Source organism: Lissotriton helveticus, chromosome 1_1, assembly GCF_964261635.1.
Source record: "Lissotriton helveticus chromosome 1_1, aLisHel1.1, whole genome shotgun sequence".
Lineage (NCBI taxonomy): Eukaryota > Metazoa > Chordata > Amphibia > Caudata > Salamandridae > Lissotriton > Lissotriton helveticus.
Genome location: NC_136057.1, coordinates 284,441,949 through 284,469,948, shown reverse-complemented (window position 1 = coordinate 284,469,948; position 28,000 = coordinate 284,441,949). Strand labels below are relative to the sequence as shown.

At 47.7% G+C, this 28,000-nt stretch overlaps 1 protein-coding gene across 1 annotated transcript in view; it reads left to right on the top strand.

Annotated features, from left to right (window-relative positions):
* The window catches only part of BRAF (B-Raf proto-oncogene, serine/threonine kinase), an 805,579-nt gene that overhangs the window by 279,725 nt on the left and 497,854 nt on the right, over nt 1-28,000 (top strand). Inside the window, exon 6 of the mRNA XM_078668198.1 lies at nt 11,030-11,178. Within this exon, the coding sequence (XP_078524324.1) occupies nt 11,030-11,178 (149 nt within the window). The remainder of the gene's footprint in view (nt 1-11,029; nt 11,179-28,000) is intronic.

The following is a 28,000-nucleotide window of genomic DNA, read 5'->3' as shown; positions in this document are numbered from 1 at the left end:
ATCAAAGACAAAACAATGCATAGCAAAAAGAGCATAAAGAGCTAACATCAAGTCCTGCAACACAAGGAGCATTACAAAAGGAAATGCCGTAACGAGTCATCACCCCGGGTCAGCAAAGAGGTCGACACTGTTTTGCGAGTCTCCATGGGTCGGGGACTAAGTTCCAGCGTCGTTGGCCATCTGAGGCCCATGCTTTCGGTAGGTCTGGCAAAATTCCTGTGCCTCTGTGGGAGTGTCAAAAATGCGAAACCTACCAGCCACATCCACTCTTAATCTCGCTGGGTACAGCATGCCATATTTAAGACCCAGATTACGTAGGGTCGCATTGACTCCAGTAAACTTGTGCCACGCCTCTTGAACAATCAGTGTGAAATCTGGAAAAAAGGACAGGGTACTACCCTGCCATTGAATCTCTCCCTTCTCCCGTGCAGCACTCAGTGCAGCGTCTCGGTCGCGGAAGTTCATGAGCCTGGCAATGATCGGGCGGGGAGGTTGCCCAGGGCGAGGCCGAGGCCCCAGTGACCTGTGGGCGCGTTCCACCACAAAACCATTCGTGAACACGTCCCTGCCAAACAAATCGATGAGTAGGTGCTCCACGAAAGTGTCCATACGACCCGTTGAGGTCGACTCCGCCACGCCAATTATGCGGATGTTGTTGCGTCGGCTACGCGCTACTAAATCATCATTTATTATGGCTACCTCCGTTAGTATCTTTTCGACGCGCTCCAATCGTTTCAGTGATTTCGTGGCATTGTCCTCAATACCTGAGACTCTGGACTCCACTACGTCCAGGCGGCGATCATGGACCTGGTTCCCATATCTGCCAGTTTTTGCTCAAGGCTATCAAAGCGTCTGTCGAGCGACTTAAAACCTGCCCGCATTTCGCCTAGCATGGCGGTGACTTAGGATGTAGTGTCTCCACTCTCAGTAGACCCAGTAGCCCCAGTAGATGAGCCAGGTTAAGCGTCGGATGTGAGGAGGGAGGACTTATCAAAACTAAGTTTGCGCTGATTGGGATCTTTCTTCCCCATGGTCAGAGCGAAATCGGCTATGAAGTGCGGAGATAAGGTAGTGCAGCCAAGACAATGAGGCAGGAGATCAAGCGATTTGACGCAAACCACAAATCACTGAGTGTCACAAGCAGGCAGGCGTGCGGCAGAGAGCAGATATTACAACGCAGGCAACAGTACCATTAACGTGGGGTATCATTCAGCAAGGACATCATGAAAAAAAAACACAACTGGGGATTGTTCCATCGGATCCTCCCACGAGAGGCAGCAATCCTCACAGGCCCAATGGACCAGCACTTAGCCAGCAACAAAATGGCCGTCGCAGACTCCAGTGACCTCCTAGCCGGACACCACAGATCGGGGAAAGCGCCCCTCCAGCCTCCATGCTCCGCACGGCAGGCACCATGCCAGTTGCATTAATATCCTGCGCCCAATGCAGTCAATATGCCCTCCAGTAAGGACAAGGCTCAACAGTACCCCCGCAGCGGCCGAGATGTACAAGGGGGGGGGGAATGAAATCGGCATGGTGTCCAGGTGGGGCTGCCACACAGCCAGCTGGGGGTGTCACCCGAAGCGCCCAATGCCACCCCCAGAAGCCCCCGTTCACCACAAACCGCCCAGCCCCTACCTGACGCCCGAGCCCAGCCGGCGAGCCCGACACCCGAGGCCCCGGCTCTGGGATGCACCAAGGGCCCGAAGGCCGCGGACCCGACCAGGCAGACCGGCGCCCCCGCCGCGCGACACAAGCCAGGCAGGCAGCGGGAGGAATGCGGCGAGCAGCCCGCAAGCCACGGGAGGCAACAAGTCCTGCAGGGGCACCCCAAGCGCAACACTTACCCAGCGGCCGGGCGCAGTTAGGGAGGACGCCGCCGAGGCCAGGGAGGCCCTCGATCCCCTCCGCCACGTAGTCCACCAACGCCGTCCCCAAAGATACCGGAGCCAACAGGGGGTGCGGAATCGTCACCTCTGTCGGATCGAATAGTGTTGCAGGCAGGATGGTGACAGATTACATGTTAATCTGTAATATTGGGAGCCCGGACGGCGGAGCTTCACTCGGAGGCAGCCATTTCGGTCGCCTCCGTGGCCATGCCCCCCACATAGGGGACTATTTATTCAGTGCTTGTGTGCATTGCAAGCATGTATAAATTCCAACAGTGGGACTAATAAAAAATGTATGAAGATGTCTGGCTCTCTTAGACATTTGGGGCAAAAGAGTAGCTTGGTTGTAAAAACGTATCAGCCGGGTAAGCTGAATGTTTTAATGTATTAATGAGTTAATATTTCAAATCCTTTCTGTAGGATAAAATTTGGAGTTGCTTTTTAGACTCCTTCCGGAAATGCTCGACTGCTAGAGGTAAAATCCACAGGGGATCTAGTTGCAATGTGTTCTTATTGACATTACCAAATCCATCCAGGGGTCAAACTATACTTAGCTTATTCCTAGAAGAGACCAAATTGCGGCCTTAAGAGACCTGTCCCTGGCATTCCTCAGCCTGTGGCAGTTAACTAAGGGCCACGTGTACAAACATTTTTAGCAGTCACACATAGCGAATGGCCGACCTGCAGCATGTATGAACCCTATTTTGCAAGTCGGTAAACTGTTACTGACTCGCAAAATAGAGTTTGCAAGTCGCTTTTAGGAAGGGAAATGAGAAGGGTGTGTCCCTTCCTGATAGCGAATTGCAGCGGGATATACAATTGTTTTGCAACCGGAATGCGGTCAAAAAAACAATCGCAGATTACCGCCTACTTCAAGTATGTGGTAAGCCAGTCACAAACGGATAGCGGTCCTCAGGGGTTTCTTCCCTTTTGTGATTGACAGCGAAAACTTTTTTAGGAGCAGGCAGTGGTCCCATGGACCAGTGCCTAATGTGAAAAAAATTAAACAGAAACATTTAATTTTCTTTTACAAATGCATCCCATTTTTTCTTTGAGGAAAATGGGCTGCATTTAAAAAAAAAGAAAAAAAAAATCATCCTTGTGAGTGCCAACCATTTACTGTGGGTCGCAAAAGGCGACCTGCCTCATGAATATTAATAAGGTAGGTCCCTTTGCAACCATTTGGTAATTGCAAACAGTGTCTGAGACACTGTTGTACATTTCATTTTGCGACTCGCTAATTGTGAGTCGCTAAAAATCACAATTTGCAAGTCGCAAAATGAAATGGTCGTACATGTGGCCCTTAGAACTGAAGCATCAGCTATAGTGATAGTTGCTGTAAATTAAATTCAAGTCTGACATGTGATTGAATTACAGAATTTACAAGGTAAAAAATATGCCCAATTAAATTAGAATCATTTCTATTAAGCCCTGATGCCAACATCCCTCGAAACACCACCAGGCTGTAGTCGATTGAAGAGAGAAATCTTTTATGTATGACAGTTAATAAGGGTGCTAGTGAAGAAAATCCCAGATTATTGTGAACTCACTTCTTGGCATAGGTTGCCAAAGCAGCTTTGGCCTTTAAATGTGCCTAATGTTCTTTTGGGGAACCTCTGTCGTCAAAGAAGACAGCAAGATGAGAATACTTTCTTTGTCTCTCTACTGTTGTTGCCTCAATGTGCCACCTACTCAACTTGCAGCGAATGTGTATGAAAACAAACAGAGCATTTTTTGGGGGGATGATTCTCAATTTGTTTTCAGAGTTTATAATATTCAAGAAATTGAAGGCTTACAGAAGACCCGTAGCCATATGCATATTGCAGAGACAGAAGAGTCAGAGAGACAAGTTCTTAATAGCAATAGGTAAATCTGCTGTGTGTAAATTAAAAGACAGGGGTGCCAGCAGACAGCCTTGTTTTAGACCTCTGTTGGTTTTTATTTTGTTGGAAATGTGCCCATTACGCGCAGGTTTAACTTGAACCCAGGTGTTCTAGGATAGAGAATGAATGGCCGTCAGTAGTGGAGGTGAAATTCCCCATCTTTGTAGTATGGACTAGAAAATTGAGCGGTCCACTCCATCGAACATTCTATACAAAGCAGGCAAATAAACTGCACCTTTTTACCTTTAGTGACAATTGTATTAACATTGAGAGACTAAGGATCTGATCTGAAGTGTTACTAGCGCTCCTGAACCCTCTTTGTGTAGGCGATCTGAAATTGTTAGATTCTGCCCAGGATTCTAATACGTTTAAAATGATTTCAACATAATGTCTAGGTGGGGAATGGGAAGCTCCTGCCTGCTGTGCTACACAAACACTCTCTGTTCTTGGAATAGGAAATGCAATAATGAAATTGCTCAGGTGCGACAAAAGTATAGTCTAACACAACATTTAGCTGACTTGAGAAATCAGTGTATTTCATAGGGATATCTCTCGGGAGCCTGCCGTTAAGCAAGCAAAGATTAAAAGAGTGTAAATTGTTTATAGCCTGATACTCTTCCAATCCATACGTTGCTGAGGGGGAGCAAGGGTGGAATGGCCCAAATATGATCTGTATGGGCATGTGATGGATTATCGGTAGTATTATTCATTAATCTATATTGATTATTGTTAGAGTTGTTTCTTTCAATGTTGGCGAGGGGGGATTTGGAGCAAGCCCCCAAATGCCAGTGAACTACAGGTTTTTCCTCCAGATATTTTCTTATCTGAAAAAAGTCAGGAGAACAGCAAACTATTTTTGACCTCTAACAATGAAACATATTCCTTTGGAAACCTTTCTTCAGAATACTTACACTGCAGGAGTGCCTCAAGATGACAAATACCTGACATTTCTGGATCTGCAGGGCACGTATTACCATGGTCTGATATGTCCGAGGACTTGGAAGTAGCTGGGTGCTGCTCATCAATTCAAAGTGCTGCCAGCCGGCCTCAAATTGGCACCAAGGAATTTAGCAAAGCTAGCACAATCACTGAGACAATGATGTTCTATGTAAAACAAAACAGAGGTACTAATTCCATAGATCTGTCAGAATCTGAAATCTATGGAAATGGGCTGTCTGTCATGGCATTTTGCTGACCGCGGAACCAGTGGAGAGCAACTCATGAGCGGATGCATTCATCAAGATGGCTGACGCATCTCATGAATGGGAGATGATCCCAGATCTGATTGAACAAAATATTTAATTAGTGGGGGCAGCAGATGCTAGATTTTTTTGCAGCCGTTCCGAACAAGAAATACTGGTTCTTTGCAAGCAGGTGATCATCCAAGTCAAGGCAAGAGGAGTGTTCTGTGGTCAAATACATTTGCCTACATGTTTCTACTGCTCCCTTCGATTCCATGGGTGGTAATGCTGCTTTTGTTATGCAACTCATTGTGCTCCTTGCAATGGTCTCAGAGGAATTGTAATGCTCGACTAAGTCATTTTAGTTCGATGATGCGGACACTAATACTAAAATGTGTTTGTCTAACCCTGATGCGTGGTAATTGGCACAACTGATACTGAACATTGAACACTGCCCACTGTTCAGATTAAAGCATGTGAATCTATGAAAGATCCAGTGCCGGAGAAAAACACATTACTCCCCTGTAACTGCAGTGCTCCAGCTTTGGTATTATTCATAGATTTACATACTATTGTCCCTCCTTCCCAGTCACAATCAGTTGACCATTTATATTTTTGTGCTTTGAAAAACTTGGGGCGTAACAATCAGTGTGCCTTCACTTGGCTATGTTAACATCGGGTCACTTCTAATGTTGAGACTGGGTTACTAAACTAGATGTTTTTCAATGTGGTGTTGCATCGACTCCCTTAAAGGAGCTGTGTCGGTCTTCAACTATGGGAGAATGTAGCCCTTCTTTCTCTATTGCTGACATTTTCCTTGATTGTTTCCTTTTAAAAGGATTGCATGAAAAATATAATCTTCTAATTAATGTTACGCTTAATTCTGTAACCTTATAAAGTGACAAATGAATAACATTCAGCCACTTCGTCCCGTAGATAGGTTGTGGAATAAATGTCATACCAACATTGTCTGGATCTTGCACATTGAAAGGACTAGTTGATGATTTGGACTTGAGTTAAGATTTCCATAATGCAGAACAAGTAAGTAATCAACCCAACACCTACTTTACTAATTAGGATTAGAACCACAGGAAGTTTGGTTTTTCTGCTCAGGAGACAAAAAATCACCAAGATATGCTGTGTCTCCACTCTGAGTCTACGACCTGGTGTCCCTCTTCAGGGTCTCAGTGGCCACAGGTGATCTCTGGTGGGGTACTTCGTGCTGGAGGCTTCCCTATTCCCCAATTACTATTATTCACAATGGGGTTTTACCTTGGATCTTGGCCATTGTCTGTTGACGCTCATCGACTTCACTGGGACCCAGGTTTGCTGAGTCCATCTGGCGGTCTGTTTTAGCAGGCAACTTTGCCAGAGCCTCAGCTTCCCCTTCGGCCCACCTGGAAAACGGAGTGAAATAAGCTCTTTCTTCATTTAAAATCACCTCTTGGTTATTTTATTATGAAACCTCGTATCAACTAAATGTTGTGATGTTCTTACTCCCAGGCGTCTCCTTTAAACAGCTTGTTTTCACCTCTTTTATGATTGGAATCCTGTCCAATAGACCACATTCTATAGACTGCATGCTCCTACAAGGCAACAGTCTTACGCGGAAAAAGCAGTGATAAAGCCAAAAGGTTTTTGTTAGAACGCAAAAGCGCAAATAGCGCAAAAACACATGATGCACAAAAACATTCAGAGGTGTAAGATCAAGGTGCGTAATCATATTAAATGCATTACATTTCCTAGCACCACATCACATTGCGCAAAACTCACATTAGGCAATTACCGTCACATAATAATCACATTGCGCCTAAATAAAATCACATACCAGCCCCCATCTAATAAAGGGACTAAAGAGCCCTGTGTCCAGAATGTCAGGGCGCGCTGCCATGCAGCGCCAGTCAGGGGTGCGCCACCGGCGCAAAACCTAAACGTTGCAGGTGCCCACTACTTGCTGGGCACCTGGGAACACCAACATGACCTAAACGGTGCAGCTGCCCACTAATTGCTGGGCAGCTGTGAATCAAAACTGCGACAGGGTCCTCACTGACCCTTAGGCGCAAACTGCGCCCACTGCTGGAGCCACACAGGCTCTGACACCAAACACTGTGGCCAAATGCTGGAGCCACACAGGCTCTGGGCATATCACATGCCCCAAACATTGGAGCCACACAGGCTCTGAAATTATATATCCCCAGGGCCCTCTAGAAGAGGACAATGGCCCCCTAATTCACGCTGGAGCCTCAGGGGCTCTCAAAGTTAATTGTGGCGCCTGAGCCCCTCGTGGGCTCTCCAACACAACTGTGGTGCCCTTCTGGGGGAGTCCCCCCTCTGGGGACTCGAAAACAGCGGAGTGCCCCGGGGCCCTCGTGGGCTCTAAAACCAATGTCTGCCCCGTGAGCCTCTCAGGCTCTTCAACAAGGAAATGCCCCACTGGTTGGAGCGGCCCCCCTGGCAACCGGGGCCGCTCTGCGAACAAAGCAGCAAAACTGTCCCGCACTCACCGGGACGGCGGAGACACTCCTCTGGTGCTGCTCTGGAGGGGCGGGCACCGACAGTGTGTCCCGACGCCCCTCCACCAAACGGGAAACCGCTGCCCCACTCACCGGCTTGTGCCTCTCTCCGGCACCAACAGCAGCCCTCACGGAGCCCCCCAGCCCTTTTTACTCACCGGGCTGTTCCTCTGGCGGGGGCTCCTTCCTGCTTCACTCGCGGCGGGGGCAGCTCTCTTCTCCGACTGCGGGGCTCTCCCTTCGCTCTGGGAGCCTCGCGGTCCAACTCCTCCGGTAGCAACATTGCAGAGCGGGCCACGCGCTGGGTCAGGTGGAGGCGAGGTGGGCTCTCGTCCTCCCCCTTGATGGCGAAATACCCTCGGCAGCCGGCGGGGCTCTCCCAGCGCACGGGAGCCCCGCGAGAGGGTCCAGGTACTTCCGGGTCGCCCTGTTGTCCCGCCGCAGCTTGCCTGACTTCCGGGTCGCGGCTGCGGCCAATCGCAGCGCGGCCCTGGGGCAGGGAGGCGGGACAGCGCCTCCCATTCACTCTCCGGGCCAGCAGAGGTGAATTCAACGCGGGGCAATGCCGGGTGGGCACCGGCTTCAAATACGAAATAAAAACGGCCAAATAAGCGGCAAGTCCGCGGCAGCACTAAATGCAGGGTGGACACCTGCCTGGATCATAAAAGCGCTCGCAAGCGCTATAACAGCAGAAAGCGCTCCCCAGCGCTAGACAAGAATAAAGCGCTTTTCAGTGCTAAGGCACAAATTACAGCGCCTCCAAGCGCTGAGGGGCACAGACAGCACAAGGCTCCTCAAGAATGGCCCCCCCTCAGAGATCAGGGACCCAGCAACAAGGCCCTGCTAGGAGCAGAGGGCAGGAGGGTCAACAAAAAAAAGGAAGTCCTTCAACCCCCCCAAGCAAAGCAGAGGGGTCCATAAAAACAAAGTCCATCCAGCATCCAGGGCCAAGCAAAAGTCCCCCTATCAGCCCAGGCAAGGCAGAGGGGTCCTCCAGGCATCCAGGGGCTGGGCAGGGCCCAGGGATTCCCCTGGGCCCAAGCAGCAGCACGCCCCTGGCAGGATTCAAGTTAGAAAACAAGAACATTTTGAAAGGGGACACAGCCCCTTTTTATACTATAAAATCCTTTGTCTAAAGGGTGCAGACAGTGTGAGAACCAGCTAGAACTGGTTATAGGGAACTCCTTTCAGTGTGAGGGCAGAGGTGACAGTCGCCCAGCGGGAGGTGGAGCCAGCATTGTGGTCAGGCAGGCACAGCCCTATTCACTCCCAGGTGCTATCTCCTCCCCCTTCCCTGGCAGCAGATGCAGCCTTTCATCCAAGGGCTGACTCAGACAACCTCCTGGGGGCTCCCCAGCCCATGTCATCCTCAAACCAGACAGTCCATCCACAAGCAGGCCCAGGCACTCCTGGAGCCACGTGCCAGCCAATCACGTGCCTGCAGACTCACTACACACGCACACCCATGTCTAGAAGTGGCTCTTCCACACTAGACACACTCATGCCACATACATCATTACGCAGCATTTAATCTCACGAGTTCGTACATACCAAACTCGACCCTGCACTCCCCACACATCAGGAACTACCATGGGCATACATATTCCCCATTCATTCCTATGGGAGGGCAGGTACAGAGAGAGCTCACGCACTTTACACTGTACCACAGTGAAAAAGTGCGCAAAGGCCTAAAATCACCAACACCAGGTTCCAGAAACAGGCTAGGGAAAAGCAAAAAGTTTCGGGGTGAACCTGCCAAAAAGGGCCAGGTCCAACAGTTTTTACTTCTGCAACGTATTGGCTTTGCCTCTGTTGTTGCTTTAAAGTTGCCACGAATTATACTTTTGTAAGGAACCTGGAATATTGTGCAAAACGTTTGTGCAATTGCACAAAGTTCGATTAGAGGATGCAAGACTAAAGGAAATATTTTTCATTTGGATCTAGAAAGATACCAGCATAGAGATCCCATGTTGTCTGCAGAACACTTAAAGACCTGCCAGTAACCCTCACATGGCTATACATCATAAATTCCTAACATATTAGGAATCTGCTACAAGCTTCAGAAATTCATCACATCTGTGTTTCAGTATGGCAAAATAAATGCTCAGTGGGATTTTTATTGTTTATAGTATCTTTCTGTTTTTAAAATTTCAAATATTTACTGCCTAGAATTCAGCAGCAGTGTTTAGTAAGATTCAAATTTTATTTAAATGCTTTTTGCTCAAAGTAGCCTTTTGAGCACTTCTAATGTAAAACATAATGTAAATGAGATCAGAAGTAATAAGTATTGGAAACATGGATTTTTCTAAGTTCTTACAGTAAGGGACGGCAGGGTATAGATCAAGTCATGTGGATGTGGGAATAATAGCAGTTTCTGAGTCTATGACTTTGACAAGGGGGTCACCAAATAAAAGATCAATGTGAAGTGTTTGAAAATGGGGTTTCTTGCTTAAAAGAATGCATATATTTTCCCACTTGACCGGCTAAGGAGTGACTGCACTTGGATTCAAAGGTGGACAAATAGCTAATGGGTTCATGATTAGGTGAAATTGAGCAACCCACAAAGGCTGACACATTGCTGCTTAACGTTGAGACGCAGCAATGGGCAAGTATTATAGAGACTTGGGAAGTGGCAGGTAGCACCCAGGGGCAGGGATTGTCAGATAGCACACAGCTTAGAAGTGGACAGTTTGCACACTTGGTCAGGGTTAGCAGACAGGCACAGAAGAGCAGACAACTATGAGGTATAGGGCTGGCAGACACCACACTAAGTCAGAAATGGCACGACTCAGTGAATTAGCATGTGGTACACAGGCTCAGGGCTGGATGGGCAGCACAGAGGCTTATAATTGGGTGATAACCCCTATGCTCTAAAATGACTGACCAGCTCATATTAGGTGATGTCCTTGGATCGCCTGGAATGAAAACCAGGTATAATGTGCTGAACCTACAAGTGCAAATCGATGGACGGGCTCAAGTCATGTTTAAAATGCCCCTTCAAAGCTTTGTGTTATATATTTTTTGTTCCTTTCTGTTGACTGACCTGTAGCTCACTGTTCCTGTTTGAGGTGGTCAGCTGTCTGGGTTCACCCACCAAGGTCAGGTTTCTCTGTAAAAAGAGAACTTTAGTACTGTAGAATTTTATAGCAAGAGCCCTACCTCCCAAGATTAAACTCACTTTCTGTGGCGAAGGAAGACAAATTAGACATGGGAAGTGGAGGCTTTATTTGATTCTTGGTGGCTGTAAATGGTCCGCCATTTGGAGGATTTTGACCAGAACCCGGGGCAAGCTGAAGATGACCAGCCTTCAGTCTGATTGTTTTTCTGCTGTGAAAAGGCGTCAAGGACATTTTAGCAGAGTCTCATGTACAGAGAAGGGTGATCACTATAAAAGCTACCGTAGGGTCCGAGCCGTGTTAAGCACCGATAAAGAATGCAGAGGTTAAGGAAGTAAAAAAGACAGAAGTTACATACAGGAAGATTAGATTTCTTAAACTATGAATAATAAAAGCGCGCCAACCTGATATCATGATGTTGCAAATAATTATTTTTATGATTCTTAGGTACGAAAGACCTTCTTTACGTTGGCATTCTGCGACTTCTGTCGGAAGCTGCTTTTCCAAGGTTTCCGTTGTCAGACCTGTGGGTACAAGTTTCACCAGCGTTGCAGTACAGAAGTGCCACTGATGTGTGTTAATTATGACCAACTTGAGTAAGTAATCAAACCTACCATTTAAAGAGACTTTACTTGTTGTGCCTTCCACTCAACCTATGTGGTTTTGTGGGGAAACTATAGCTCTGTACATGTTTTTAATACACATGCTCTTAATGGTGTGAACACATACACTTGGGTTGCAAGAGCTTGGAAATAGCCACAAGATTGCCAAGCTTGATCAAACCAATACTTTTTTTTACTGAACAAGTTTTGTTAATTGATAACAAATTTGTATATATTTGTGTAGGCATGGGTTAGCCAGTAAATGCGGTAGATAAGTGGATGGGCAAATGTGAATTTCTGATTAAATGTGAGTGGGAATGCTTAAAGCAGATACGTTACTGTGAATGAATGATGGGTTAAGATAGGTAAAGCGCCTGAATTCCCTCACAAGTGATTAGTGTGCTATACAAATCAACATAACATAACATAGGTATTCGAAGGTTGTAAGCTGGATAGGCAGTTGAAGGTGAGTGGGTATGAAAATGTGCATAAGCTCCGAGGTTAGGTAGTGAACCTTTAATCTCGAGCACAGAGTGGGCACTTTTTGTGTTTAGAGCAGCCTTTGGGAGCCAAGGATGGATGAAGACTGTCACATGAGTACATTTGCCCTCGGCTACCCGTTGCATTGCCCACCCACACCCCAGAAGATCCTGGATTTGACAAATATATTGCTCCTTCACCACCCATTCATATGATGAGGAAATCATTCAGGAAGGGCGGAGCCAATTCACTCAACTATTGTTATTGTGAGGACTCTTAGCTCAGTCAGGCACCGCTGCAAGGCAGGACGAGGATGTATGTCACAAGCAGCAGAGAGAGGCTGCTGACCAGGCAGGCACTAAGGCTCAGATGTATCATAAATATTTTCTGTCGCATTCATCCCTATTCACAGAAATGAGTTGTTTGTGACCGAAAAATGCATTTCATTATGCATCATTCCCAAATAGCGATTTGGTAACATGTTACCGAATTGCAGTTTGGAAATGTGAATACATACCGTTACTCCAGTATTGGAACTTTTGTAGATTCACTTGAATCATTCCCCGTTGTTGAGATAAGAGTCCCTGTTACATCAAAATAGCAAGTCAAAGCTAACACAAACTAGAAAACTAGGCCTAGACCCATTTCAGTTTTGTAACATATCCATCTCTTTTTGTAAAAGAGACCAAATATAAAACCGAACCAATCAGAACAATCCTACCCTCTAGAACCCTCCTGAGAGAACCTCAGACCTTCAGATTTTCTACCGCACGTTGTGCTAGTGAGTCGCCACTGAGTTCTGCTCAGTTATTTTTTTCTTTATTCTCTTGCAAGGTATTTTCCTTCACTTTTACTTCAAGTTTTCCTAGAACTTTGTTTTCCATTATTCTTGATGTCAGACAAGGAGAGTAAAGGACATTTATCAGGAGACAGCAGGGTAAGGAAGGCAAGTTCTGTACCACCTTCAGCTCCTCTTGAGGGAAGAAAAAGTGTTAAAAAGCCTTCTTCTGTTCCTCCTTAGGAGAAACTGTTGAAAAGATCATCGTCGTCGATGAAGCCTCCATCATCGACATAGTCGACGCAGAGTGAGGTTTTTGCAGGCAAAGGTCAGTCTCTATCAATACCTCCTCCTAAGACAGCACCGACAACGTGATCGTTGCCGAGTGCACTGCTCAGGTTGATGGATACAGTTCCTTTCTCGTCTGCGGCAGTGACTGTGACGACGTTGACAACGGCAGCGACGATGATGGTGATGACGGCACTAACTTAATCAGCGGCCGCACCGTAGGCTCCGGAACAAACACTAATGCCTCCAATACACCACTCAGTGACTTTTTCTCCTCAGGCTGTACCATTGTTACAGTCTATCGTGGTGCCACCTTCAGGACAACACGGTTGATGGCCAAGGGTACAGAGCTCTTCCAAATCCGTACAGGGAATGGGATGACAATGTAATTCCCACACCATCATCCCCCACACCAATTCCTATTGATTCTCCACCACAGGATATAGGTGGTTTCCACAATCTTCTAGAAAGGGCTGCCAAAAGATTTGATTTGCAGATGCTAAGTTCACAAACTGAAGGAGCCGTTTAGGAAATCTGTATGAGCAATTCCCGCTGTTAGTTATTTATGGGAGGAGGGCCTCAAGGTTATGAAGACACCGGCCACTGTGGTTCCTGTACTTCAAAGATTGGAGAAAAAATGTAAGGCCCCAGAGGAGTGTCTGGCTTGTTTGTTGGGTCACCCAAAGCCAGATTCAGTAATATCACAGGTGGCTCTACGGAGGTCTAAGAATCCGGCAGCTCCAGTCTCTGCGCCTCCGGACAAGGAAGGCAGGCGCCTTGATAACGCAGGCAAAAGGTTTTCTTCAATGTCTGGATTGATGGTCAGAGCTTCTAATTATCTGGCTATTTTAGGCTGCTACGATAGACAGATGTGGTGTGACCTTCTCCTTACAACGACCAACTTCCAGATGAGAGTACATCTGAGGCCAAGAAAATCCTCCTGGAGGGTGAGAGAGCTTCCTCGGAGGTCATAAACTGCGCAATAAGACATCATTACAACGGCTTTCGGGCTCTGGCAGGTTCAGCAGTCCTATGCCGGCAGGGTTGGCTCAAGGCAACATCTTTTAGGCCGGAAGTTCAGGATAAGATCCTTGATCTTCCCTTTGATGGATAAGCCATTTTCGGCAAACACATTGACGCTGCTCTCCAAGACATAAAAAAGGACACTGACACAGCAAAGTCATTTGGGATGCTCCAGTACCTTAAGGTTCCATTTCGAGGAGCTTGGGTAAGAGGTAACAATACAGGTACCCCTCTTACACTTCATCCAGACAGACTTATTGTCCATGACAAAATCAGCGGAAAGCATAATCTGCGGCCTATTCCAGATCAGCACCCAGAAGAAGAGCAGACTGTCAGGGGAAGGACTCATCACGTCAACAATAACAGCTTTCAGTCCTTGGCTACTTCTCCTTCCCAACACAAGGCGCCTGTAGGGGGAAGGATTTCTTTTTACACACAAAACTGTCAAAAGATAACAACAGATCAATGGGTGCTCAACATAGCTCAGTTTGGCCATACTTTGGAATGTGTTCATCTTACGCCACCCACACCTTCTCATTTACACACAATGAAACATCTACGTCTCCTGTGCCTAGAAGCCAAAGTAGTGTTTTAAAAATGGGCAATAGAACCAGTTCGAATATCCCAGAGAGGGAAAGGGTTCTACTCCAGTTTCTTTTTGGTTCAGAAGGCTTTCAAAAAGTAGCGGTAACTGCAAACACAACAATGATGGACAGAATGTGGATCAATGTCACACATTCACCCCAGTCCAAAGATCTGGGCCCAAATCCATCGTTTTTCCACTCCACACCACCCTGGGTTAGACAATGGCGATATGCAAATCAGCGCTGACCCTGTGCCCCATGGGAACAGTCCAGTCCGAACTACAGAAGCCATGTCCTTCCCAGAACGGAAACAAGCATCCGAGGACCGGCCCGGTTTCGAGGTAACACCTCTCATCAGCCCGGCTAGCTTGATTCCAGTGGTGTGGAGTGCCTGGGACTCACGTCTGAGTATCCCCAGTACACTTAGAGCGGTAACTGCAAACACAACAATGATGGACAGAATGTGGATCAATGTCACACATTCACCCCAGTCCAAAGATCTGGGCCCAAATCCATCGTTTTTCCACTCCACACCACCCTGGGTTAGACAATGGCGATATGCAAATCAGCGCTGACCCTGTGCCCCATGGGAACAGTCCAGTCCGAACTACAGAAGCCATGTCCTTCCCAGAACGGAAACAAGCATCCGAGGACCGGCCCGGTTTCGAGGTAACACCTCTCATCAGCCCGGCTAGCTTGATTCCAGTGGTGTGGAGTGCCTGGGACTCACGTCTGAGTATCCCCAGTACACTTAGAGCGGTAACTGCAAACACAACAATGATGGACAGAATGTGGATCAATGTCACACATTCACCCCAGTCCAAAGATCTGGGCCCAAATCCATCGTTTTTCCACTCCACACCACCCTGGGTTAGACAATGGCGATATGCAAATCAGCGCTGACCCTGTGCCCCATGGGAACAGTCCAGTCCGAACTACAGAAGCCATGTCCTTCCCAGAACGGAAACAAGCATCCGAGGACCGGCCCGGTTTCGAGGTAACACCTCTCATCAGCCCGGCTAGCTTGATGGTGGTGGTGTAGAGTGGAAAAACGATGGATTTGGGCCCAGATCTTTGGACTGGGGTGAATGTGTGACATTGATCCACATTCTGTCCATCATTGTTGTGTTTGCAGTTTCAAAAAGTAGCAGCCTATCCAAGACCCTAGGGCGCTCAACGACAATCTCAAAAAGCAGTCCTTGAAATGGTCTCCTTACAGGACATACGTCTGCTTCTAAATTCAGGAGATTTCATGGCAGCTCTAGACCTAGAGGACGCCTATTTCCATGTACCCATTCATCCATCGCACAGGAAGTTTCTTCGCTTTACTGTAGCCAGGAGCCACTATCAGTTCAAAGTAATGCCTTTTGGCCTAAGATCGGCCCCAGGGATATTTATAAAGTGTCTGGCTCCGGTAGAGGCTTTCCTCTGACAGCCTGCACAAGACTTTTTTTATAATCCAGGACTTACCCTCAACAGGGAGAGGTCAAACTTGCACCCTTCCAAAAGCACCATATTTCGGGGGGCCATAATGAATATTGCTCTCAACAAGGCTTTTCCATCGTTAGAAAGGCTAGCGAAACTAGTGTCTATGGCTCAACTATTCATAAGAAAAAAGTCACTTTCAGTTTGCCTTTACAAATCCCTCCTAGGGTCCAAGTCGTCCTGCATTCCTCTGATTCCCTTTTGCAGGCTATGGATGCGGATTTTTCAAGAACAACTGGACTTAAAATGGCGCCAGGTGAGCGAGTCTTTCGAGGATATCATCAAGGGGACTCCACTGATGTGCAAGCCATTTCTTGGTGGATGCATCAGGAAAACATTTCATAGGATCTCTCTTTTCTGGCATCCACGGCCCCTCGAGTTGTAACAACCGAGGCATCCCTGGAAGGCTGGAGAGCGTTCTTGCAAAATCTTCAAATAAGTGGCCGTTGGCAGCAAAATAATTGTGTTCTCCACATCAATTTGCTGGAACTAAGAGAGAATCGCTTAACCCTACAATCATCTTTCTAGAATCAGAAACTCATTGGTTCTCATCAGGACAGACTATACGACGGTGATGCATTATGTCAACAAGCAGGGCAGCAAAAGGTCCCGTCTGTTGTCACTGGAAGCTCAAGGCATCTGGGAGTGGGTGATCCAAAAAGGGGTTTCGATGAAACCGAGCACCTTCCGGGAAATCTCAATGCAACAGCAGATACTCTCAGCAGGCTCAAGTCTGCTTGCCACAAGTGGGAACTGAATCGGGAAACTCTGGACAGCATTTTCTGGCTATGGAGCAAACCTTCCATAGACCTATTTGTGATGTTGGCGAACAAGGAATGTTGGTTCTGCGCAAGCTGGCAACACCACAATGGATCCTGGGAGAATGCGTTTTCGATGGCATGGTCAGGTGCCTTTGTTTACGCTCTTCCACCCATTCCTCTTTTGCCGAGTCTTAAGATGAAAAGGTAGCCCTGCAGGATGATCTTCATAGCACCGTCTTGGCCTTGCCAGTATTGGTACACCGAACTACTACTTCTCTCGGAAAGGCAACCAATTCTCTTGGATCCCATCCCATCGTTACTAATGATGTCCCGTGGCCAAGTGCTGCATCCGCATCCCAAATCTCTTCAATTATCGGCATGGCTGCTGAACACAGAGCGTTCGATCACCTGAGTCTTCCCACGGAGTGTAAGGACATTCTTTCCCACGCCCGGGCTCAGAGTACTAACAAAACATATCAAATGAATTGGAAGAGGTTTTGTCTCTGGTGCCAGGAATCAGGAGTCCATCCTTCCTCTTCTTCAGCTCATGAGATACTTCCTTACATCCTTTCATTGGCCAAAGCGGGCTTAGCTCATGCATCTATTAAAGTTCACCTTGCAGCCATTTCTCATTTCAGAAGAACATCTTCAGGCCCTTCTTTATGGTCAGCGAGAATAATCAAACAGTTTATGAAAGGACTTTTTTAGAGTTTTCCTCCAATCAAACCTCCTCCACCACTCTGGCACCTTAATGTGGTCTTGGCTCAACTCATGAAGCATCGCTTCGAACCTATCCAAAAGACAATTTCTGTCATGCAAGCTTGCTCTTCTTCTGGCTTTAACATGTGCTAAGAGGGTTGGTGTAATGCAGGCCCCCACTATCCAGGAGCCTTTTCTTCTGTTCAAAGATGACAGAGTAATGCTATGTACTAACCTCAAGTGCATCCCTAAGGTGCCTTCGGACTTTCATATGAATGAACCTCTGGGTCTTAAGACTTTTTTCCCGCAGCCTACAACACCGGCTGAGAAAGCCCATCGTTCTCTGAACATTCAGCGCTGTTTGAAATTCTACCTCCGCAGAACTAAACAATTTAGAAAGTCACCCCAACTCTTGGTGGCTTATAGTGCTCCTCGTAAGGGCTTCCCCCTTTCCAAACGGGGCATTGCATGTTGGATTTCTAGTGCTATCCAATACTGTCATCCAGTGGCTGGAAAGCCCCTCCAGTAGAAGGTCCGTGCTCACTCCACTAGGGCAGTCTCTTCCTAGACGGCCCTCTTTGCTGGGGTACCTATCCAGGCCACCCGTAGAGCGACAACCTGGAAGAGTATACATTTTTTATTTATAAAGTTTTATATAGCGTGAACTTGACCCAAGAGGGTATCAGAGCGCTTTACATTTAGGATCGTTGTGTTACAAGTTACATCAGATACAAGAGCATAATAAGGTACAGTGCACATAAACAATGATTCAATACTTCGTAGGAGGGAGGGGAGGAAGGAGTAATAGCGGGGCGATGAGTAGGAACTATGCCCAATGTCCGGCTGGGTGGTGACGGTCAAGGTGGAAACCAGGGCCAATCTCCTCATTATCTGTCAAGCAAATCTATACCTTTACCAGACACTACTGTTTGGATTCTTCGATACGCAGTGATGCGGCAATGGGCCAAGCAGTCCTGAGGAACCTCTTTCAATAACGGTGAGCTTTCTGTCTCATCCCTCCTTCATTTTCCTTTCTAAGAACCTCACACATTCTTTGATGTATTTTTTCTTTCTCTTTCCTTTTATATATTTTTTGATATTAACATTGCATATTCATAATGATACGTATTTATAGATTTATGATTACTGTGAATTATCTGCATTTCTATGCCTATTGGTAAATGCTTGTTTTAACAGATTCCGGAGTTCATACTGAGAAGTTTGTTACTTCTTCTGCTGCTTACTATGCCTGTTTTATTCAGAGAAAAGTAGTACAAAAATGTGATCATAACTGCTAGCCACTCTGATTCAAGCATGTTTATCTATGAAAGTTCCAATACTGGAGTAAGAAAATAAGTTACTTACATGTAACTTTAGTTCTCCATTATTGGAATCTTTCATAGATTCACATGTGACCCACCCTCCTCCCCTGGGAAAGCTCAACCTTTTGGACCTTTTGAACCTTTATGGTAAATCCTGTTGCACTACTGCTGCGAGAATCTGAAGGTCTGATGTTCCTTTAGGAGGGTTCTAGAGGGTAGGATTATTCTGATTGGTTAAGGTTTTTATTTAGTCTCTTTTACAAAAAGAGATGGATATGTTACAAAACTGAAATGGGCCTAGGCCTAGTTTTCTAGTTTGTATTAGCTTTGCATTGCTATTTTGCTGTACCAGGGACTCCCATCTCTATGACGGGGAATGATTCAAGCATGTGACTCTATGAAAGATTCCAATACTGGAGAACTAAAGTTATAGGTAAGTAACTTATTTTCATTCGGTATTAGGAAGGGACGTGTTTAGGGCATCCCTTCCTAATAGCGATGCGTAGTGCTGTATACAAATGTTTAGCAAACAAAATGCTGTCGCTAAACAGTCGCATTTTAGCACCTACTTCAAGTAGGTGTAAACCATTAGCAAACTGGAAGGGGTCCCTAAGAGACCCCTTCACCTATGTGAATGCTTGTAAACACGTTTTAAAGAGCAAGCAATGGTCCCCCTGGCCTCTGTCTACTCTTAAAAAATGAAAAGATAACTTTTCACTATTCTTTTTTTAAACTCAACCCATTTTCCCTAATGGAAAATGAGCTGCCTTTTTTATTTTAAAGCAATCACAGACATGATGGTCTGCTGTGATTTTAGCGATTCCTAATGGCTCGCCATTTGCAACATACCTCATTTATATTCATGAGCTAGGTCAATTTGGAACTCACTCGGAATCACTAAATGAAACTCTGAGTTTCATATATTAGGAATAGAGATTACCTAATTGCGATTCGCAGAGAATTTCTTAAATGCGATGTTGGGCTTATTTGTGAAGGCTGCAATTCCTACCGGTGCACCTGTTGGCCCTATGGGTCCGTTGGCATATTCCCTGGGAAGTTTACCCCCTACTTTTCCTGAGACGCCGTTCATGTCCTTTATGCTTGTGGCTCCAGGAATTTGGCCTCTTCCGATGCCAAGATTATAGATGCTGCTTGACCGGTTTCGACTCCTATTCCCTCGGACCTTCCTTCGACGATTGTGCCGAGAGAGGCTCAACGGTTGTTGTAGCGAGAGGAATACCAGGATGAACATGGAGGAGCTGAAGAATGGGAGATAGTGGACCCTGATGTTGAGGGTTTGCAGGAGTCTAGCCTGGACACCACTTCTGAGTGGGAGCTGGAGGGCTTGCCGCCAACTGAGGTGACCACATACCACGCTGTTATTAGAAAGCATGTGGAACTTTTAGAATTGCCTCTTCCTACAGCGGAACTAAAGTCAAACATTCTTTCAGAGGTTCCTCATTTATTGTCCTCTGTTTCAGAACGTTTTCTGCCCTTCAATGAGGCATTACCTGAGACCATCTTGGATATCTGGCTGAAACCAGTGTCCACTCCATTGGTTTCGAGGTCTGTGGCTAGAAAATACAAGGTGGCTCCTGGGTATCCTGCGTTTCTGTCTTCCCATCCTTCGCCGGAAAGCTTGGTGATCCAGGTTTTGTGCTCTTTAAAGCTGTTGGCAGGTACCTTTCCATCAACGCCTGCTGATAAGGATTCAAAGCACATGGATCAGTGGACGAAGAAAAGTTTTCTCGTCTGTCACTTGTCTGTTGGGCCGGTACATTCATGCCCTCAACGACGCAGCCAAGGAGGTTGAACCAAAGGTGCCTGCAAAGGTCCAAGGGCCTTTTTCAGAGGCGTTATGAGATGCCCAGGCTGCTGCCCTCCAAGTGATCCAATCTGGATTGGACACGGCCGACTCTATAGCCAGAGCAATGGAGTCGTCTGTGGTTGCGTAGTTCAGGATTCTCGCCTGGTTGCGTAGTTCAGGATTCTCGCCCGATGTCCAGGCTACATTGCTGGACTTACCCTTTGATGGGTCCCATCTGTTCTAGGCTAACGTGGATTCGGCGCTTTAGCACTTTAAGTACAGCAAGGCTACGGCAATGCCTTTGGGACTTCAGACCCAACCCAGGAGCTTTGGACAGTTTCGTAAGTTTTGTGGCTTTGCAAGAAACTTGTCCTTTACTGACAGGAGGCTACCGCAGCAGCAGTAGCCAAATCCCTAGTACAGGACATACAGGGGAAAGGGCAAAGGTTGTCTGTGGGGTGCTGCCTGACAACAAGTTGCCTCCTCCGCCTCTGCCTCTTCAGCCATTTTTGAAGGGAAATTGCTCTAGCTCCACCATCTTAGAGCATGCTTGTCCCGTGGGAGGGTGGGTGTCCCATTTTCTACCTCATTGGAGGTCTGTCACTACAGACCTCTGGGTTTTAAACATCATAGAGAATGGTTATGCCTTACCCTTCCAGGAGTTTCCTCCTCCTTTCCCTCCCCGTCAGGGTCTTTGCTCAGAAGAGCATCTTCTGCTCCTCCATCAGGAGGTGCTGTCAATGCAGCAAAATAGTGCAATTGAGGTAGTTCCAAATCAGGAACTTCCTGCTTCCCAAAAAGGACGGTCATTTATGGCAGATCCTCGACCTCTGGGTTTTACATTTTTACCTCAAACAGAAGAAATTCAAAATGTTGACCCAGGCACAGGTTCTTCTCGTGCCGGCGAAGGAAGACTGGATGTTGATGATCGATTTGCAGGATGCGTTTTCTCACATTACCATTCTGAAGTCGCATCAAAAGTATCTCCGTTTTACGGTGGGGTCTCAACATTACAAGTTTGCACTCTTTTCTTTTGGTCTTACTTCCGCACCTTGGGTCTTCACAGAGGTGATGACAGTGGTAGCAGCACATTCCTGTGTTTCCCTTACTGGACGACTGGCTGCTCAAAGCAAATTCGCCAGAGATGATGTTGCGTCATTTGCAAGTGACAACAAATTTGTTGTTCAACTGGGGTTTTTGAAACAATTACCCAAGTTTCACCTGGTGCCCTCTCAGCGCAACCCGTTCATAGGGATCAGTACTGGACACTGCAGTGAGTCGTGCCTTCTCACTGGATTCAAGACATCCAGGCTATGATTACACTTTTTCCGAATGGAGCGCCTGTTCCATTCCTGAAGGCTTTGTGCCTGCTTGGTCTGTTTGCTTCCTGCATTCTGTTGGTTGCACAGTGGCATATAAGGGACTTCCAGTGGTGCCTCCGAAGGCAGTCGTTTCAACACAATGGAGATCCTAAGGAGGTGGTCAGAATCTACAGAGGCACTGCAGCGGATCTGCAATTATAGAGTATGCCAGCCAACCTGTGTCACAGAAAGCTGTTTCACCCTCCTACTCCACTGGCCACAGCGATAACGGATGCCACCACTTAAGGGTGGGGAAACGCATTTGGGGAATCTGGAGGTCAAAGGTCTCTGGTCTCCAGAGCAAAGTTTGTTTCACATCAATCTTTTGGAATTGCGGGGTGTACTTCTGGCTCTCAAGGCCTTCCTTCCATTTGCGGTCAGACGGTTCAGGTCCTAACAGACACTACATCGATGAACAAGGAGGAGTAGGGTATTATCTTCTCTGCAGAGAGGCTCTAAGACTCTAGTCCTGGTCCTGTGCTCAGGACCATCAGATTTGCGTAATCGCAAATCATCTTGCTTAAGAACTGATTGTGCATGTGGACACTCTCAGTCAGCAATTTTCAGCCGGTCCCGAGTGGTGTCTCCATCCGGAGGTGGTCCTTCACAATTTCAGGATGCGAGGGTTCCCTCAGTTGGACCTGTTTGCCTCTCACGAGTACACGCACTGCCCATCATTCTGCAGTCCTCAGTATCTGACACTGGGCACATAGGGGGGTGCTCACAGATTTTTTGCACATTTCCCCCATACCAGTGATTCCTCAAGTTGTGAGGAAGATTCGCTAAGACCGGGCCCATGTCAGATTGGTCACTAAGGTTGTGGTACACAGACCTTCTTTACCTCTCTTTGCACCCTCACCTCAGTCTTCCTCTCAGGGCAGACCTCGTTTCGCAGTCGCATGGGCAGGTTCTACACATCCTCCTCCAGAGCCTGCATCTTCCTGCCTGGAGATTGAACGAGCAACCGGAGTGCTTTCTCTCTCCCACTGGATGTGGAGGACGTCATATTTTCGGCCAGATGACACCCCACCAAATCTGTCTATTCTGGTAGGTGGGCCACATTTGTTAAATGGTGTGAAGAGAGATCGATTGATCCTGTACAGTCCCATTTATCTGATGTTCTGAATTTCTGTATTTTCCTAGTGCAACAAAGTTGTGCAGTACCTACTGTTAAGGGCTACTTATCTGCCTTGTCGGCTTTTCTCTGTTTAGCAGATCAGCCCTCTGTTTTTTAATCACCAATAGTTATGAGGTTCATTAAGAGTCTCTCTGGTCTCTAGGTGGGCGTTGGTGTCCCGTAAATCCCTCCAACTTAGGCAGACATAGGCTAGGTTGTTCTTTGTAACTCAATTTATTACAGACAGGGATCAAACTATGCACAAACAGTTCTCTAGAAAATAAGAAGTATTGCACAAATGTCCCAGTTCATCCAAGGTTGTCCTTTATGGTGTCTTCCTGGGGATCCACTTTCCTGGTGGGGAGTTGGGACGCCAAAAAGGGAAAAAAAAGAAAGACAAGAAAACAAGTGTTAGGCCACTGGCCTTTGATGCTTAATGGGAGGGGGTAGGGGTGGTGTACGCCTTCACCAGTGCCCTAACAGTGTGGTGCCTAGGTGAGGAATTAGGTGATTAGCTGGATGCTTTTCTCTGTCCTGCCCACCAGTCCTTTAGAGAAAAGAAACGTGCAACTGGCACTTGCCTGTGACCACGACCCTCCGGGGCCATGGTGAAGGGAGATCCAGCCTCCTCACTCACCTCAGGAGTACAGGTCTCAAGTGCAGTGCGCTGGGAGTGTTCCTCGTGGTTGCTGGTTGCCTCCTCCTCCTCTGGTTCTCCTGGGGTCGATGACACCCCGATAATGCTCTTCTCTGCCTCTCTGTTCCCATCTGATGCTGTCGGCCTCGTCCTCTTGCGCCATCGTCCTGCTCCTTTTCCTGACTCCGGTAGTAGAACGCCCGTCTCTCTCGCCGGCATTCCTTTTCTCCTTCCATCATTCGTCGCGTCTTCATCAGGACGTTCATCAACAACTAGCATGCTTCCCTGACTACCTGGTTGGGTGAGGTTCTCCGCCATGTTGGAAATCCCGGTATCGGCGGTGAACTCCTCACATTCGTGTTCCTCCTGAGAATGGACGGTTGGGCCATTCAGAGACGGGGAACCGAGACAGAAACTCCACGTTGGTTTGTAACTTCCCCGGGACATGCATGGTGCTGAAGGCTGTAGGGCAAGAAACCAACAAAAGACTTTAGGGTTAGAGTCCTTATGAAGCGACAGCCAGGTAAGTGATGCGTGGTCTGTAAGCAGGAGGAAATGTCGACCTAAGAGATAATATTGCAGAGCCGCCACAGCCCACTGAATGGCCAGACATTGTTTTTCAATCGTGGCATACCTTGTTTCTCTAGGAAATCATTTTCTGCTGAGATACAGAATGGGTTGTAGATCCCTAGATTTGCCAGATTGTGATAAGATAGCCCCTAGGCCCCTCCCCGAGGCATCGGTTTGTAGGATGAAGGTTTTCTGAAAATCAGGACAAGATAGTAAGGGGCGTTACACAGGGAATCCTATAGCTTCTGAAATCCCTGCTCTTGGGACTCTGACCAGTTGAAGTGTTTATTTGTGTATGATTTGGTGAGTAGATCAGGGAGAGGACTTGCTATGGTGGAGAAGTTGGGTATGAACCAGCGATAGTATCTGACTAGACCTAGAAAGGAACGGATGTCTTTACGGGTCTCGGGACGAGGGATTTTTGTGATTGCTTCCAGTTTGTTTATTTGGGGGTCTTATTTTCCCTCCCTTTATATCATACCCCAGGTATTCTATGTGATCCATACCAAACGTTGTTTTCTTTGGGTTGAGAGTGAGGCCTGCTTGTCGTAGGGTCTGAAGGACTTTCTCTAGATGAATCATGTATGTTTCCCAGTTTGGACTGTGTTTGACAATATCGTCTAAGTAGGCGACAGCATATGAATGGTGGGAAGAAAGGATTACCTCGATCAGTCTCTGAAAGGTGGCCGGAGTACCATGAAGGCCAAAGGGGAGTATATTTAAATAAAGCAACCCGAAGGGGGTTGAGAAGGCCGTCTTTTCTCGGGCAGGGGGAGATAGTGGAATCTGCCAAAACCAGGATACTGTTTAATCCAGGACCTCGTGTTAAAGGGCACGGCTTCCAGTTATTGTTCCAGGTAAATCTTCTCAGTCACTTTGTTCATTGAAGACAAAGAAGGTTGCAACCAGCGGGTCCCTAGGTCCCTTTTACTAAAATATAAGGCTTAAGGATTGTATCGTACTGTCCATTTCTCTTTCCTAAAGTGTTTTCTATAATACTCCTGATCGCACTCTAGGCGATCTAAAATAGCTTTCTTTATCTACTGACTAGCAGCCCGTCCCGACGTTGTCCGGGTATGAAATAGAATGTGTGTAATAGGCAAGGGAAATTTATGTTAAAATCTCGCGGTAGAGAACATTTTTAGCATGAAGTGTCACAATAGTTAGGCATGTGTGTGCAGATACTGTGTGTACCTCGGAGTAAGAAGTATTAGCAGATGTCTGTAGTGTGTATGTACTCCACTTCCGTAGGTAAGTGTGCGTGAAAGTGCATTCAGTTGTAAATTTCGTGTTCCCGCAGGCACGCTGAATCGCGTCATCCCCCGCTTGAGTCCCGGCTCCAGTTTTGTTTGATGTTGTGCTTGTGGTGTAAAGTCGTTGATGCAGAGAGTTGAGTGGGTGACAGCGCGTGCTGGAGACACTGCGCGTGTGGGAAATTGCAGTCAGTTCAAAGGTTAGTGTCCCAGCAGGCGCGCTTAGTCGCGTCATCTGCCGACTTAGCCCGGCTCCAGCCCTGGTTGATGTTGTGCGCCTGGTGTCAATTCGTTTATGCAGAGAGTTAAGTGTGTGACAGCGCGCAGGAGACGCTGCAGTTAGTGTCCCCGCAGGCACTGTCCTTTATGCAGAGAGTTGAGTGGCTGACAGCGCGCAGGATACTGTGCAGTTATTGTCCCCGCAGGCACGATCAGTCGCGCCTGCACCCGCCTAAGCCCCGGCAATTGCCACGCCCATTGGCCACGCCCCTTGCTCCCGCGCAATTGCTGCACCCATTGTAGGGACTACTTTACTGGTAAGGTTCTTTTACCTTTCAAATGTATATGGTGGGCATCTGTATAGCCTATGTCCTTCTGCTTTAACTGCCCCTTCCAATGCTGTATTGGGTGTTGTGATTGCTGCTGTGTTTCCTGAGATTACCCGCCTCAAAGGTTTGGGCTCTCTCTTTATAATATTGGTATAGATAACTAGTCGTGCCTGCTGGGTTGGCTGCCTGATAGGCGGCTTGTAGCTCTCCGGACAACAGGAGTGCTATGTATTGTCCCCACCTTTCCGGTGGCCAAGAGGCAGTGGAGGCTACTCTTTAGAAGTTCACGAAGAAGTAGTCTGGGTCGTCGCCTGTCTGAAACTTTTGAAGGACAGAGCCAGGCACATAGGGATGTACTCTTGCACTTGCAATGGCATCGGTTAGACTCAGTATTGCGTTGTCCTGTACCTGCTGGTTTGTGGTTAAGAGGGAGGATTGCTCTTTAATGGCCGAATGCAGTACCTCCCGCTATTTGTTTGCTTGCTTAGTCTGTTGTTCCATAACCAGCTGCAAGTGCTGTTGGCCTTCTGCCATCTGGTTTATGATTGCCTCCATTGTGATGGGTTGGTTCATCACGGCTAGACCACAATCCCACTTCTGACACCACTGTGGTCTCTAGGTGAGTGTAAATCCCTCCAATTTAGGCAGCTGTAGGCTAGGTTGGTATTTGTAACTCAATTTATTACAGACAGGTCAAACTATGCACAAACAGTTCTCTAGAAAACAAGAAGCATTGCACCAATGTCCCAGTTCGTCCAGGGTTGTCCTTTCTGGGGTTTTCCTGGGGTTTCACTTTCCCGGGTTTGAGTTGGAACGCCAAAAAGGGGGAAAAAAAATAAAGACAAGAAAAAAAGTGTTAGGTCGCTGTCCTTTGAAGCTTAATGGAGGGGGTAGGGTTTATGTACGCCTTCACCAGTGCCCTAACAGTGTGGTGCCTAGGTGAGGGATTAGGTGATTAGCTGGGTGCTTTTGTTAGTCCTGCCTACCAGCCCTTTAGAGAAAAGAAATGTGCAACTGGCACTTGCCTGTGACCCCGACACTCCGGGGCTGTGTTGAAGGGAGACCCAGCCTCCTCACTTGCCTCAGGAGTACTGGTCTCAAGCGGAATGCTCTGAGAACATTCCTCGTGGTTGCCGGTCGTCTCCTCCTCATCCGGTTCTCCTGGGAACGATTGCTCCCCAATATCGCTCTTCTCCGCCTCTCTGCTTTCTCTGCCGCTGCCCTGCCTCGTCCTCTCGCCCCGTGGTCCTTCTCCTTTCCCCAACTCCGGTAGCAGAACACCCGTCTCTCTCTCCGGCGTACCTTTTCTCCTTCCCTCGCTCGTCGCGTCTTAGTCAGGACGTGCGTCAACAACTAGCACGCTGCCCTGACTTCCTGGTTGAGTGAGGTTCGCCGCCATGTTGGAAATCCCGGGATTGGGAGTGAACTCCTCACATTCACTAATGGGTTTCCTCCCACTCCCTTTGTTATGCCTCAGTGAGATTGAAATTTGGTTCTCACATTTTTCATAGGTTCTCCCTTTGAACCTTAAAGGTTTCTAGCATTTGATACTATGGGGTCCATTATGATGTCGGGCGGATTGCCTCCGCCAGGCTGGCGGTAGCCACCGCCGGCCTGGCGGAGGCAATCCGCCCGACATCCATTGCCAAATTCCCCCCCGCCATATTAGGATGGCGGGGGGGACCGCAGCGGTGAAAATCACCGCCCGCCTGTTTTCCGCCCCGGTGGCCTTGCGGCCGGGGCGGAATATGTTTAATATGGTGGCGGTGTCTGTTAGACTCCGCCAGCCATATTACAATGTGCATTCTGGCACGCCTTTCCGTGGCGGCAATACCGCCACGGAAAGGCGGGCGGAGTCCCCCTGCAGGGGCCCGTTGCGGGCCCCCAGGGACTCCGTGGGGGTGGGGGTGCACATGGGGGGTACCTATGGTACCCCCCTGCATTTCAATGCACAACATAACAGGCACCTCGCGGTGCCTGTCATGTTGTGCATTGAAATGCACAACGTGCACTTTACACATGGCAGGGGGCGGAGATTTCTGCTCCGCCCGCCGCAATAGCACCCATACAGGATGCGCCCGCCTGTGTGGCGGGCGCATCCTA